The 14,489-nt window shown below is 30.4% G+C and overlaps 1 protein-coding gene across 1 annotated transcript in view; it reads right to left on the reverse strand.

Moving 5' to 3' along the window:
- LOC106683322 (neuroendocrine convertase 1) overlaps positions 1-5,003 on the reverse strand; it is a 70,280-nt gene extending 65,277 nt beyond the window's left edge. The window contains exons 1-2 of the mRNA XM_014424707.2: positions 4,921-5,003; positions 3,621-3,769 (exon numbers count right to left, since the gene is read on the reverse strand). Coding sequence (XP_014280193.1) covers positions 3,621-3,764 — 144 coding nt within the window. The 5' untranslated portion in view covers positions 3,765-3,769; positions 4,921-5,003. The remainder of the gene's footprint in view (positions 1-3,620; positions 3,770-4,920) is intronic.
- Positions 5,004-14,489: the final 9,486 nt, after the last annotated feature.

Below are 14,489 nucleotides of genomic sequence, written 5' to 3' on the forward strand. Positions count from 1 at the left end.
ATAAAATAAATTATATCCAATTACGTCCCAACACTATTAATACTTTCAATGTACAACGTTTCAGCCAACCTGGTCATTCTCTTAGTTATTTCACCCCAATTTTTTACTTCTTTAATGAAAAACTATGTATAATTAGTAGTCTAAATTGATGAGTCTGCCCAGTTTAGGTAGGGGGAATAAAAAATGGCGGTTACTTCAAAACGTTAAAAAAAAAATATTTTTCATTCTTAGCTTGAAAACTAAAAAACATCACAAGAAAATGTAAGAGAACATCATTTAAAGTAGATTAAATTTTCTAAAACTTGAGCCCTAATAGAGCAGTAGAGTGAATTTTTAAATTGCACTATTTAAAAAAAATTCATCGATAAATCAGAAGTTTATGAATTTATTTTGAGGAAACTATATTTCAATTCCATTCGACGTACAGATGTCTATTAGCATTAAAATTAAAGCTAGTTTAATGCACTATAAAGTAGTTTATGACGTTTATCTTCGTAGGAGTGGCAGTTTTTATGATATTATCCAAAATAAATTCAAAAAATTTAGATTTCTAGTTGTTTGGTTGTTCAATCTCGAAACATTATATGATCACTTCATTATGTTATAATTGTAATTTAATGAATTTTGTGCCAAAACAATTACATGTTTCAAAATGGCCGAAATAAAGATAAATTATGTAGCAATAGAGTGTCAAGTTAATTTTTATTTAATTACATAAAAATAATGTAAAAAAAAAATTGTATAAATAAAATTATTACTAGTGATAATTATAATGACAGCTTTATTTCCAATTTTTACAGAGCTGAAAACCTCCACATCTGAAAATTCCACATCTCCATTAATAATTGGTTTACATTAATTTAAAATAGAATAAAAATTTGTAATAAATTATTAAATAAAATATTTTCTTTACTATGTTTGAACACATAACTGAAAATGTTAATTTATTATAGCTTCTTTATTAGATTTTTCAGTATATCCCTATCCTAGCCACAGTAAAACAACAGTCTCCCACACATCGAACGATCTCATCTCGTGATCTTTTGATCGGTCTTTCTCTCCATCTCTTGTATTACTTTGGTACCTTCTCTGTATTATTTTTGGACCATTTTCTCGTATCAATTCCGTCAAGATGACTCGTCCATTGCAGGAGATGTACTACTTTTAGTATGCATTTAACTTTTATTTCTAGACAGTACTTTTCTGTTGATAACGTGGTCTTTTCTTTTGATACTAATCATACTTTTTGAAAATTTCTATTGTGTCCTCGCTAATTTCTCGTAATTATTTACTGTTGCCAACCATGTCTGAGATTCCTGTAAATTTACCGGGTATACACATGTTTACAATAACTTTGCCTTTAGTCCTGGAGGTAGTTGACTTATAAAAATGTATTTTATGTTCCAGTATTTTTTCCATCTCATATCAAGCCTAATTTCACCTTTTCCATCTTTAAATGAGATAGACTGTTCTTAGTAAATATATTATTCAACAAAATATATTTCCTGATTATTAACTGTGACCTCTTTTTTCTGTGAATTTTCCATTATCTTTTTTTTTCGACATTAATATTCAACCCTACGGACTGCTGAAGGAATTCGCTGGCCAACTATTTCGCGCCAGTTAATGAATTGGCGAAAATAACTATATAAATCGTTAATTAAAATAGAGATATTTTGATTAAAATACTTTTTTTTAAATCACCATAATTCATTGCCCTAATTTATGATATCATTTATTATAAATGTTGATCCGAAATTATATTAAACTATACTATTACCTATTAATAGGTTTAAATTTTTGAAACCATTCACTGTATGCTATAATATACTTATAGTACTATAATAAGTTACTTGAGGTGTTTCCAGGAACATATACCACAATATCTAACCGCATTTTAATTTAAAAAACCGTCATTTAATTTTAAACTTTTTTCCTCCCTTACTCTGCTCTAAAGTAAATTCAATTCATGTTATTTCTTTTGGGAAATGCTTATTTGACAGCTTAATCTGTACTTTAAAAAAAAAGTTCACTTCTTTCATCTCGTCTTTTAATTTATTTCCCTTAATGCTTATAACCAATTATGTCTCTCGGTAAAAATAATGATGCTTGTTTTCTTAAACCATATTTGTATCCTTCTGAGAGGTATAAAAAATTAAAAGGTTGTTGAGCCATGATTTTAGTCTAATGTAGTTCTGTAAATTCTCATATGTGGTCAGTTGTTAGATATAACATATACATTTTACAAAATCTTAGATTTTTTGATAGTCCTTGGTTTGGTCCGTTGTCCAGAAATCACGGTGTTTCCTAAACTGAAGAAGGATGTCATACTGTATTCAATAGAAACGAATAGAAAGGATTCGGGAGTTTTTTATTTTGATAATTTGTCTTCTGATGTATTCTTGATTTTTGATAAAAGTATTTTAAAAATAAATTAAATTTTTTTTTAATATGAGGTAATGAGAGAAAAGTATTTTAACTCACAATGTTTCTCTGACGACAAACAAAATTACAATATAAGCCATAAAGATAGAAAACACACTTTAACAGACTGCCTCTTTACAGACAAAGAGTGGTACCCAACAGGTGGGCCACGATGTGTTCAGCCAATATTGCGTGAAGCATTATTGTTACAACTGTTTTTTTGTTTACCTTTTTTGATGTTTTAGTGTTAGTTAAAAGGGTTTAACAAGAAAATTCACAATAAGAATGCCTCTATTTGAACTTTTAAGCAAGCTAATTTCCAAAAATTGTTCTGGAAGATATTCTCTTTTGTTCTGAGTCTTCGGTGAGGGTGGCCCTTGTTCAATTTCTTGTTGTTGGTGGGTCGCCAGCCATTGGACCGTGTATGACCGAGGGAGTCTTGGCTGCCTCGTCACTACAGCGACACAGGTTCGAATCCGATCTGGGGGGGTCAACTTGACTCCTCAACACCATAGTCAGAATAGATTGGTCCTGTGTAGACAACCTTCCCTGCCCCCATATGTTAGAAATGACTAGGAAGGGGATTTTTTTTTTTTTTAATTTGGGAACCACTAGCTTGCTACTAATTTATTGCAGCTATCCGAAAAATCTATTGAGCCCCATTATCAGAAACACACAATTTCTTCGATTTCTACTACTCGAATTCTTCTAAAAATATATCCCTTGCAATAAAAGTGTTTATACGAATCCACTTCCTTTATTCCCTGTATATGAACCCCACAAAAATTTAAAGAACAAATATAGAAATTAAGGCACTACTTAATGATCTAGATGTTTGCCAATTTATTAAACTTGCAAGACTACATTGGGCTAGGGCATGTTGCGCTGATGGAAAATGATTCAACCCCACAAAGAGTCATGAATAAACCTCAATACGGAAACTGAAAAGTAGAAAGGCCATGTTTGCGCTTGCAAAATTATATAGCTACCAAAGCAAGTAAAATTTGTGTTAGAAATTGGAAGCAACAATTAACAGAAAAAAACTGTAAATCTTTACAGAAGCAGTCCATTTGTCAAATGAATTGTAAATAGCAGGGCTAAATATCTTGATAGGTACCTATTTGCAATAAAATAGGTAACCAACTTTATTATTCCTATTATATTTTATATAGAACTTAAAATATTTTCCATCTTACCTTATAGAGGATTTTGAAACCGTGTGATGCAGCCAGGAGCTGAGCCACCTGAAGTCCTCCAGTAATTTCGGCTGCCCACAGTTGGTTCCCCAGCAACACCGGGACCAGTGAAGAAAAGGACAAAACCAAGTAGTAAATCTTCATATTTCCTGAAATCAAGAACAATTTTATATGATAGATATCTAATTTTAAGTTGTTTTTTTTCTACAAACTAACTGATTAGGACATATGGTAACAAATAAGGAACATTCATGTACATTTTCCAAGTTCTAAGATTTTGCTTCATAAAAATTTAATTAATTGTTCTTAAAAATGATATAAATAGTTGTGAAACATCAACTAATGAATAAATAAATAAACTATAAAATTATTGTATAAAACAAAAAATCTATAAAAAAACATATTAATGTAAGAAGAAAAAATTGATACTAGTCAAGGAAGACATTTTTTCCCTACAATATTAAAAAAATTTATAAAAACAACGTTAGTAAATAATAAAGATTTCTTATTATATATGCAAATATTGATTCCAAAGTTTGAGTCCCAACTGGAATAATTTATAACATGGAATAAAATTATTCAGGTTTGTTTGGAGTATATTATTGACACCTAAAGTTTATTAATGATTTGATCTTCAAAACCTTCTGGAAGATGAAATAGTGGTTTTGGATTAAATATTTTAAATTTAAAAAAAAAAGTTAAATGAATGAATATTTTAGCTGTTTATCAACAATTTTTAATTATTTTTTTCGTTGATAAACTATCAACAACCTCAGTTACTTCGTGATTTAATTTATTATGGTAATAAATTTTAATTTATCACAAATCTTTTCTATAAGTTTTATACTTCTATAATCATTATATATTTGAAATGTTCCCAAATGGGCAATATATATAAACAAGTACTGATTCTCATATGAATTTCTGAACATATTTTAGGAAATCAATTCTAAAAATGTTATACCAACTGGATTTTTTTTTCTTAATTTAGAAATTCCGAAAGATGAATAATTAAAGTAATTGAAATTGATTCTCGAATAAATTTGATTAATAATATCTGAGTTGTAGATAAGATGTTTCTGATATTATATTGATATATTTATAAGCATGCTAATAAAATTATATATTTTGAAACATGATATTTATCAATTTTACTGATATTAAAAAAAAAATTTCTTGAAAAATTCCTCTAGTTCAATACTAACCAATTTCTATTTATTTTGATGGATTAGATGTTTCAATACATGAAAAGAATGATTTAGAACTTACAATAAAAAAAAAAAAGTTTTGTGGACTTTACCTAATTTGCACTATAGCCGTAGGAGCGGGTGAGGTTTTGAACAGCGACTGAGCAAGACCATTAGTCTGTGGCCAATTCCAGCTGCCTGGGGTGTTTAGTGTCTGCGATCCCCACCCCACGCACCTCCTCATGTCTTCGGGGGAGGATTCGTCATTGAGGAAATGAGGAAATCAAGTTCATCATGACACCATTAGGTACACTAATCCCTCCGTTGATATGTGCTCGAAGGACAAACATCAAATCCTAACACTCGATAATCAAAGGAATTAAGAACTGAAAATATTGCATCCACTGCTCAACTCATAGAGCCAGATGAAAGGTTATCGCTGTGGCGGTAGTTGACGTAAATATCTATCAAAAAGATAATCATAAAACTTAACTTTTTTTTTAGACTTTAGTAATACTTTTTCAAGCACTAATTACAAAGTATGGTTAGATCCTCCACTCAAGTTGAGTGTTTGAGGCTTTAGCGCACTTGCTCAAACTCCACTGGCTCTCTACCAGTGATGCGGCGAGAGGGATGCGCTGGGATCTTTTGAGCTCTGCTCTACCCCTCACGGGATAGAGTGGGCTCAGGGATCTTCAGGTCTATAGTGTAAATATTGTATATAAGAGTGTATATGTGATTAGAGATTATATTATTTTTATAATTATTTAATTTTTTTCACAAACATAATTTGATTATGTTCATTTTCTCTACTCTTCTATTTATATATATTTTAAGAGAGTTTTTATGCACTTATTATTTTTTATTTCTTTCATTTATTTATTAATTTTCATTCTTCATTAAATTTCATTCATCACTATTCCCTATTGCCCACAATAATGTGGCAGAATGTAATATCTAACAATTAAATAAAGTTTAAAAAAAAAAATAAATAAATAAAAAATTATAAAGTATCAACAATGAAACATCCGTGGCCCACAAATAGACATCCACAGGTAATATATTTTACCCGCTACAATGTTGTTTGTTAACAATGAAATTAAACTGTCATACCTCCTAGAGCATAAATTTGAAAATCTATGGACAGGATGTCAAATTTCAAGGGCAATTCTGGGGTAACCTATGACAAAGGTGACAAATTAATTTAAAAGGATTTATTTGTTGTATCCAATTTTTCGATTAAGGGTATTTTGAAATGTAAAATTTTAAATTTAAGAGGAGGGTTACATTTTATTTGACATGCTCTACATACACTCCAATACGCTATATACTTACACCGAATGGTGGTTACAAGTAACTAAATATCTCTTGGTGTTGTAAATACATGTCAGTTCTGAGTTTGTACATTTATATTTTATGAATTATGGCAGTATAGTAAGTATGTTCGTATTTCAGATTTTCTTGAGGTCGTTGAAACAAATATCAATTTTAAATTGCACTTCATTATTGTGCCATTGCAAATTGCAAGTTGTGCTCTTCAGACTCAGGACGAAGTAGAAGAATTTTAAATTGTTGAGAACGCAACAGATTAACAAATGATAACGAAGCCGTTATGCAATCGGGAAAGATCGGGCTGTCTCGGATTTTCTTGCTCAGATCGGATGTATCTAATTTTCTTTTTTTCTCCTTTATCTATTCATAAAATTCTGTTATACTTTGTATTTGTAAATTGTTCATTATTGCTAAAAATGTGAACTATTTTATTTTTTTTTTCAAATTAACAGAATTAAGTACCTGGAAGGAAGATCTTTTAGAAATTCGTTAAGCTCTGTCAGACTAATTCTATGAGGACCACACCAATTTGGTATTAAAGAGGAGTTAATGGCTCATTCGCCGCGTTTGGTCAAAATCATGATAAAGAAAATAAATAATTTTAAAAATAGAATCTTCTATAGAGTGACACTTCCGGTCGGTCGATTTATTCGAAAAAGTTGCACGCCCCAGTCCATATACACGCCTTAAAGTTGATGTCACGCCCCAAACTATATACACGTCTTAAAGTTGCTGTCACGCCTCAGACCGTATACACGCCTTAAAGTTGCTGTCACGCCTCAGACCGTATACACGCCTTAAAGTTGCTGTCACGCCCCAGACCATATACACGCCTCAAAGTTGCTGACCATATACACTCCTTAAATATGGAATTTCAATTTCTTACGAATTTTCGTTTTAGAGCTAGGCTGTTCCTAGATATACATTCACAGACACATAGACCATTTTGCGAGACGTTTTTTTTTTTTTCAGGGGACCTCAAAACGTCAATTTCCATCGAAAACTAGAATTCGAAATTTTTTACCTTTGGATTACTTTCCCTTATGGAGGTAAGTGAAGTTAAATACAAATTTTACAAGAATACTGATATAAGTTACGAATTCATTAAAAAAAATTATAAAATGATAAACAAAGCCGAAAGAAATTTATCTAATTTAGTGTAAAAACGATTCATATTTCTTTTTAAGTCCGACGTTTCGTCCAATTCGACCATCTTCCAGAACAATTTTAGAACCAAATCAATTTTAAAACACTTTATGCAGGCTATTCTGCCTAGGTCATTAATGTCACTCCACAATTAACCTATTATAAATTTTTGTGATAAATCATAATTGTGAAGATTGACTGTGATTAAACGATTTAACGTTGAAGTTTAAATGTAAAGAATTGACAAAATAGGGTAATTGTGGACTGAAATTAATGACCTTGGCAGAAAAACCCGCATAAACTGTTTTAAAATTAATGTGTTTCTAAAATTGTATTAAGATTGACCGAAACGTCGGACTTAAATATAAATTGTTTTGAGACTAAAATTTATTTATTTAAATATCAATAACCAGTCTCAAGAAAGTGTAAAGATTGTATATAAACGGCGAATATGTTATAACCTGAAAATTATTGTTGAACAATATTCATTAATTATATATTAAATGCTAACAAAGTAATAAAAGGAAAATTTAATAAAATATTAACACACATTCTTACTTAAAGTTAATGAATATAAGCAAGGAATTAAAATGACTAAAATAAACAAAAATGTTTAATTATCTAAAAAAAAAAGAAACATAAGTACATTAATAACCAGTCTCAAGAAAGTGAAGAGGTTGTATATAAACGCGGAATAAGTTATTACGTGAAAATTATTGTTTTAACAATATTCCTTGTTTATATATCTCCTCTAAAAAATGTAATAAACGTTGCATAGATCTCACATAGAATTCTTAGCTTTATGAAATAATGATAAATAGATCTTAGAACTACAGCCGCAGGCAATTAATTGAGGTATAGAATTTTATTTAGTTAATCTAAAATTATATTTAATTTTTTTTTTTAATCATCAGTTCTGATACTATATTATGAGGAAATAAAAGAATTTCTTCCTAAAATTATCATATACTTTTAACTATTTTGTGGAAAAAAAAAAAACCCTTTTACTTCCTGATAGTCTAGTATCAAAACTATTAATTAAATAAACAAAAAATACGACTGGTTTTAGAATTCTACACCTCTCTTCATGAGTGCATTCACATCGTTTCACCTATTCTGGTCAAAATTGTATTCAGTATTATTATAAACGGCTTAGTGGATATTGAACGAATTGTGTTCAAAATTTTTGGAAGGAAATATGAAATAGATCTTTCGGTAATATCTTTATCTCACGAAATACTAGAAATAGTAAATACTTATATTCACATTTAAATATTTAATAAATCCTCAATGCTCCTTACTTTATCACAAATCAAGTCATCCATCAGGACCTCAATATTCCATATGTTGCCGATTTGGCCAGAACAAGATACCGTTCCTTCCATAATAAACTTCTCAACCACCCAAATCCACTTGTTTCTAACCTGGCTTCTCCTTCATTACCTAATAATCCTCCTAGTCGTCTGAAAGAAGATGGCCTCGAGATCTTCTTCTCTAGAAATGTTATTGGAGTTCTATCAGTGGGTAGATTCTCCACATGTTTTTATCATGTTACTATGTCATCTACAGCAAATTTACTTGTTGTATATATGTGTATACAGTTGTAAATATCAATAAATAAATTATTAAAAAAAAAATATTTAATACATAGTTTTTAAAATATAAACATAAAACCACAGTTGAAGACGAATAAATTTATATATGAGAAATATAACTTTATTTATTTATTAGTAAGTTTTACCACAATCCAGGGCACAGTTATTTGAGCTATAAGTGTACATTTGTTCTGCAAATACAGGACACAATAGAAGATGATAATTAATAAAAGAAAAATATGACAAAATTGCAGTGCTTATTAAATACTAACAAAGCTATTACGTTATTCGATATATTTAAGGAAAATTAAAAAATAACTCTTAACACACATTCAAACCTAAAGTTAATGAATATAAACAAGGAATTAAAATAACTAAAAAAAAAAAGGAATGTTTAATTATCTTTAAAAAAGAAGGCAGTAAATCGTGTTTACATTATTGACAAAAATTTGTTTTCATATATTGACTGAGCATTCCATTTTTCGGTGCCGAAAGGCCAGCTGGAGATCCCACGCAAATACTGTTTATTTTTTTACGGCTATCTGCTCTTTCTTCCTTTTCTATACGTCTTTCATTCTTCTCGAGTAAAGTGCTTTCCTTTCAGTAGTCTATTTATTTCTAGCCTGTTTCTTGTCTCTCACAAGAACAATTTTTTTTTTTATATATGTGTTTTCTAAATTCTTATCTGTTTTAGCAGTCTCTATTGTAATTTTGTTTAATAAGTAGACACTTTGAATTGTTTAATGTGACTTCTCAGCCTTTTCATATTGAATAGTTATTTCATGTTGAATCTGTTTATTGCTTTGGGAAGAATTTATTCTTTTCATATGCCCGTAAAATTGTATTCTCCTTTTCAGGTATTCCATTTTCAAAATTCTCAAACTTTCCATAAATTTACGAGGTTTTTAGCCTTATTCTAGTTCTGTGATTTTGTGTCCGTGGATTCTTCTTAATATTTTCTTTTACATTTTTAAAAGTTTTTTTACGGGGGATGATGGCTGTTTCTAAATTACACATGATGACTGCTTTGACTACGTCGTTGTGATACTTGATCATGGCGCTGATGGACAGGTTTTTATTATTGTAAATATTTTTTGTTGTAAAATTTAGTCTAAGCATCAGTGTTATTGATTTAACAGTGTTAAAAAAATGCAATATTTTGAACGCCGTTCATAGTCTTTTGTCAATTCCAAAAGCAGAGATATGTTTTATGAGATCTTGTGCAGCTTTAAAATTTAATTTTCTTGGACAAACGGTAGCCATGCCGTTTCTATCCATATGGCCGAAATCTATCGTATGTGCACCAAGGCAGTTTGTTTGTACGATAATCTTATCAGGTGGGAACATATGCCACCTCATGAAAGTACATTGAATTTTTTCATACCGCAAATTTATTATCTATATTTAACCAAAATAACATGATCAAATGATTACATTGGACATGCTCAAAGTTATTAGGTTCATCGCAGCGGACAGTCATAGAGTATTGTGATTTCTTACTTGGTTGAATCAGCCTGTACTAGGCTTCTAAGAATATTCTGTTATGTTTCTAATACTCTAAACCACATTTTTTTCATATTTTTTTAACGCTCCTTGCGTACCAGAAATAGTGTAAACACACTAAAGAGAATATCTATAAAATAAAACAAAGTAGCAGCTAATATAAATAAGAGATAAATGGTCTATTGACGAAAGAGAAAAAAAATATGATTTTTACATATTTTAAAAGATCGTTTGTTAGATTCTTCATACAGAAGTTAAAATACTTACTAATAAAATAGCCAATACCATCAGCTAAAATTAATTGAAATATGAAATAAATTTTAAGACCATCGAAAAAGCCGAAAACAGGTGACACCCTCCTTAAATGATTGTCAACACTGATGATTACTACTCTCTCCCCACCCCTGGGTAAGTCATACTTATCAGCCTAATAGAATGGTGTAAGAGTGATTATTATATCCCAGACATCTTAATCTAACTCGTGGTGCAGTCTTTCATGGAATCGAGGTTACCGCTATTGGAGATTTGGTCCGTATTTGGGAACGATATGTAGACTCTACAGACATATACTGTCAATCTTGATTTGCCATCTGGTACCTGATAGTACAAGAGCCCAAGAGGGATGGTTAAAAAAAAGTTTAAAAAATGGCTAAAAAATGGCGAGTGTTTCAAAGCGATAAAAAAAAAATTTCATTCGGAGCTCTATATTTCAAAAAGTAGAAACAACACAAGAAAACCTAAGAGAACGTCGTTTAAAGAAGAGCAAATTTGCTAAAATATGAACTCTAATAGAGTTATTTACGTTAAATAGTTTTCGAGATATAGCTTTTTAAAAAGCAACATTTCATAAAAATGTTGTAAGGGACGTACTGAAAATCAGTAATTAGTGAATTTATTTTGAAAAATCTATATCTCAAAAACCATTTGACGTACAGATGTCTATTAGCACTTAAATTAAAGCCAGTTTAATGAGCTATATTTTTATAGCTATATAAGTATTTTAAGATGTTTATCTTCGTAGGAGTAACAGTTTACATGCAATTTGCTAAAATAAATTGATTTGTAGTTGTTCGGACAAATTTTCATTTGCCAAATTTATATTCATATGTGAATATCATAAAAACTACTACGCCTACGAAGATAAGTGTCATAAGCTACTTTATGGTAAGTTAAATTTTGCTTATTTTGAGTGTTGGCAGACATATGTGCGTCTTATGGATTTAGAGATATATTTTTCAAAAATCCAACATTTTATACGAACAACTAGAAATTAACATTTTGTGGATTTATTTTGTCAAATATCATAAAAACTACTACTTCTACAAAGATAAACATTATTAACTATTTTATAGTAAATATAAAATATAACTAGCTTTAATTTGAGCGCTGGCAGACATCTATATGTCCTATGGTTTCTGAAATAAAGTTTTTCATAAATCAAATTTATTGTCCGAACAACTATGAATCAATTTATTTTAGGAAATATCATGAAAACTACTTTTCCTACGAAGGTAAAGGTCTTAAACTTCTTTATAGTCGATTAAACTAGCTTTAATTTGAGTACTAATGGACATCTGTACGTCTCATATTTCCTGAGATATAGATTTCACAAAATAAATTAGCTAACTACTAATCTGTCAGAAGATTTTTAAGAAATTTTGCTTTTTAAAAAGCTATATCTCGAGAACTATTGGACGTAAATAGCTCTTTTAGGGCTAATATTTCAGCAAATTTACTCTTCTTTAAATAATGTTCTCTTAGATTTTCTAGTGTTGTTGGTAGTTTTTAAGATATAGAGCTCCGAGTGAAAAATTAGTGTTTTTTTAAGGTTTGAAACAGTCGCCATTTTTTATTCCCCCTACCTATACTTGGCAGATTTATCAATTTTGACTAGTAATTATAGATAGTTTTCATTAAAGTAATTAAAAATTGGGGTTAGATAACTGCCTTTTTTTTCTTCCCGGCTCTTGTACTGTAATGACGTTGTTGAGTAGAGTACAGCCGAATGGGTCCAGAAGGGGCCTATAATTGCGATGTTTGCTTTCCGCACGCCTTCTTATCCGTGGTTTGTTGCTACACTTAGCAACCTCTCTAGGTTGGGTACCACCTTCAGGCTATTTATAAGGCTTGATTTTCGTACTTTAAAAAAACACAAATTGTGTATAAAATACCCAAATCCTGCAGAAATCAACTTTATTATGTAAATTATAAAATAAATATGGGCAGCTTATCTAACCTTGTAACAATCAAAGTAAACTCACTAAATACTTACCACATTTAAGTAAACTTACACAAAAATCTACATCGCTTTAATTAATAATCTAAAATTCACATATTCTATCACGTAACATCCCTTTAGTTTCTACGCATTTCCATTTATGATTCCCTCTCCTCTTACTCATACAGCTTCGTGTCGTGGTGTTGTCTAAGGTGTTAACATTTCCACTAATAGTCGAAAAACCGAGGCGAAATTTGGTGTCTTAATGAAATAAAACGTTCAGTCATATATCCTCAAAATAACCCATTCAAACGAGTACCTTCCTGACTTCGGCATACAAAGTTGTCCACAGGGATAGTTCATGAGCCTGTAAAGCAAATCAATTTTTTAAAATGTGCTTTTCAAAAAAACGATTATGAAGCTCTATTTCAATTTTTTTTTCTGGTATGATGCCCCTTCTTAAATACAGAAGATAAAGTTTTTGGTATCTGTGTGCAGTTTGATTTATGCTCTAAATAAATCATTTTCAGGTAATAGAGCTTTTACATAATTGTTGTCTTCTTTTGATGAGCGTTGAGTGAAAATCTATTGTTGAGGAACATTTTTAGTGGATGTAATACTAATTTTCTTCAAATAGGATACCAAATTTCGCATCAGATTTTTGGTTTTAACCACACTATACGTTGTCAAACCATAACTTTTTTTGGTGGGCTGAGACCTTGTAGATTGGTCGTCTAAACCAACCTTATTCACGCCTGTTTGTCTTGGACTACTGTTTGTTGCATGCAGCTCTTTCACATGTTTGTTGATTCTGTCGACCACAGACAGGAAGCTCAGTTACTACGGCCGCTATAATTTAAATAAAACGACCAAAAATATAACTGGTACGTAAAGCCAAACCAATAAAATTGAATAGATGATGGTACCAACCTAACTAAACTTTAAAGTCACGGAATACAACTTATAATTCAGGAAACAAATTAAAAGAGGACAATACTGCAAGGAGGACGAAGTGATACAATAGGAAATGCTCCAGGGTTACCTACCTCTCTGGAAATTCCCATAAACCAGAGGAAGTATTGAGCAACTCCCCGTGATGTTAGCAAATATGCCCTAATTAACAAGTGTATTCTTCATTAGCTTTGAGGAAGGGCATCCATGTTTGCCTTATTGTTAAGTTTTATATCGGTAAAGATTACCTTAACCTTGAAATGGGGCCTTTATCATTACATTAAGCTAGAAAATGTAAAATGATACTTTGATCAAATTTACTATTAACAAACTATTACGTTTAACTTGTCATTACATATTACCATATAATTTTTACCAATAATTTCTATTCCTTCATTTTTCACCTTTCATCTTGCTTGCTTTACTTTTTAAGTTCAAAATTGATGGAAGAAGTATTTAAAATTCCTGAAAAAAACCTCAAAAGCTTTCTCTTTCTCTTTTCATAATTCTCATTTTTAATACCATTTGAAATTGCGTGAGTGAATATGATGTTTTTTAACACCCTATGCAATCCCACAATTTCTTTAAATGTTTGTCCGGAATACCGGATCAAGTTGACTTTATTTCGTTTCTCATCTACAATTTCTTCTCGAAACATCTTTAATGGCGCCTGAAAAAGTATAGGACATATTGATTGGCATGTTGGGGTCACGATCAATCTGTATGACAGTAAAACCAAAGATGTATGTTCAGATTGATCGTTTAGGGTTAATACTGACGGATTACCGAGAAAATTTTGAAATTTGAATTGGAGGAGGAGCTGAAAAAATGGAGAGGACTTTGTATTGTGTACTTGAATGGAAATGGCAAAATAATGGCTAAACAAACTTGCTGTTAATAAGCTTCAGTCGGATTGATGGTTAAGGTTTTTTGCGAT

Source organism: Halyomorpha halys, unplaced genomic scaffold (assembly GCF_000696795.3).
Source record: "Halyomorpha halys isolate HHAL.00 unplaced genomic scaffold, Hhal_1.1 Scaffold478.1, whole genome shotgun sequence".
NCBI lineage: Eukaryota > Metazoa > Arthropoda > Insecta > Hemiptera > Pentatomidae > Halyomorpha > Halyomorpha halys.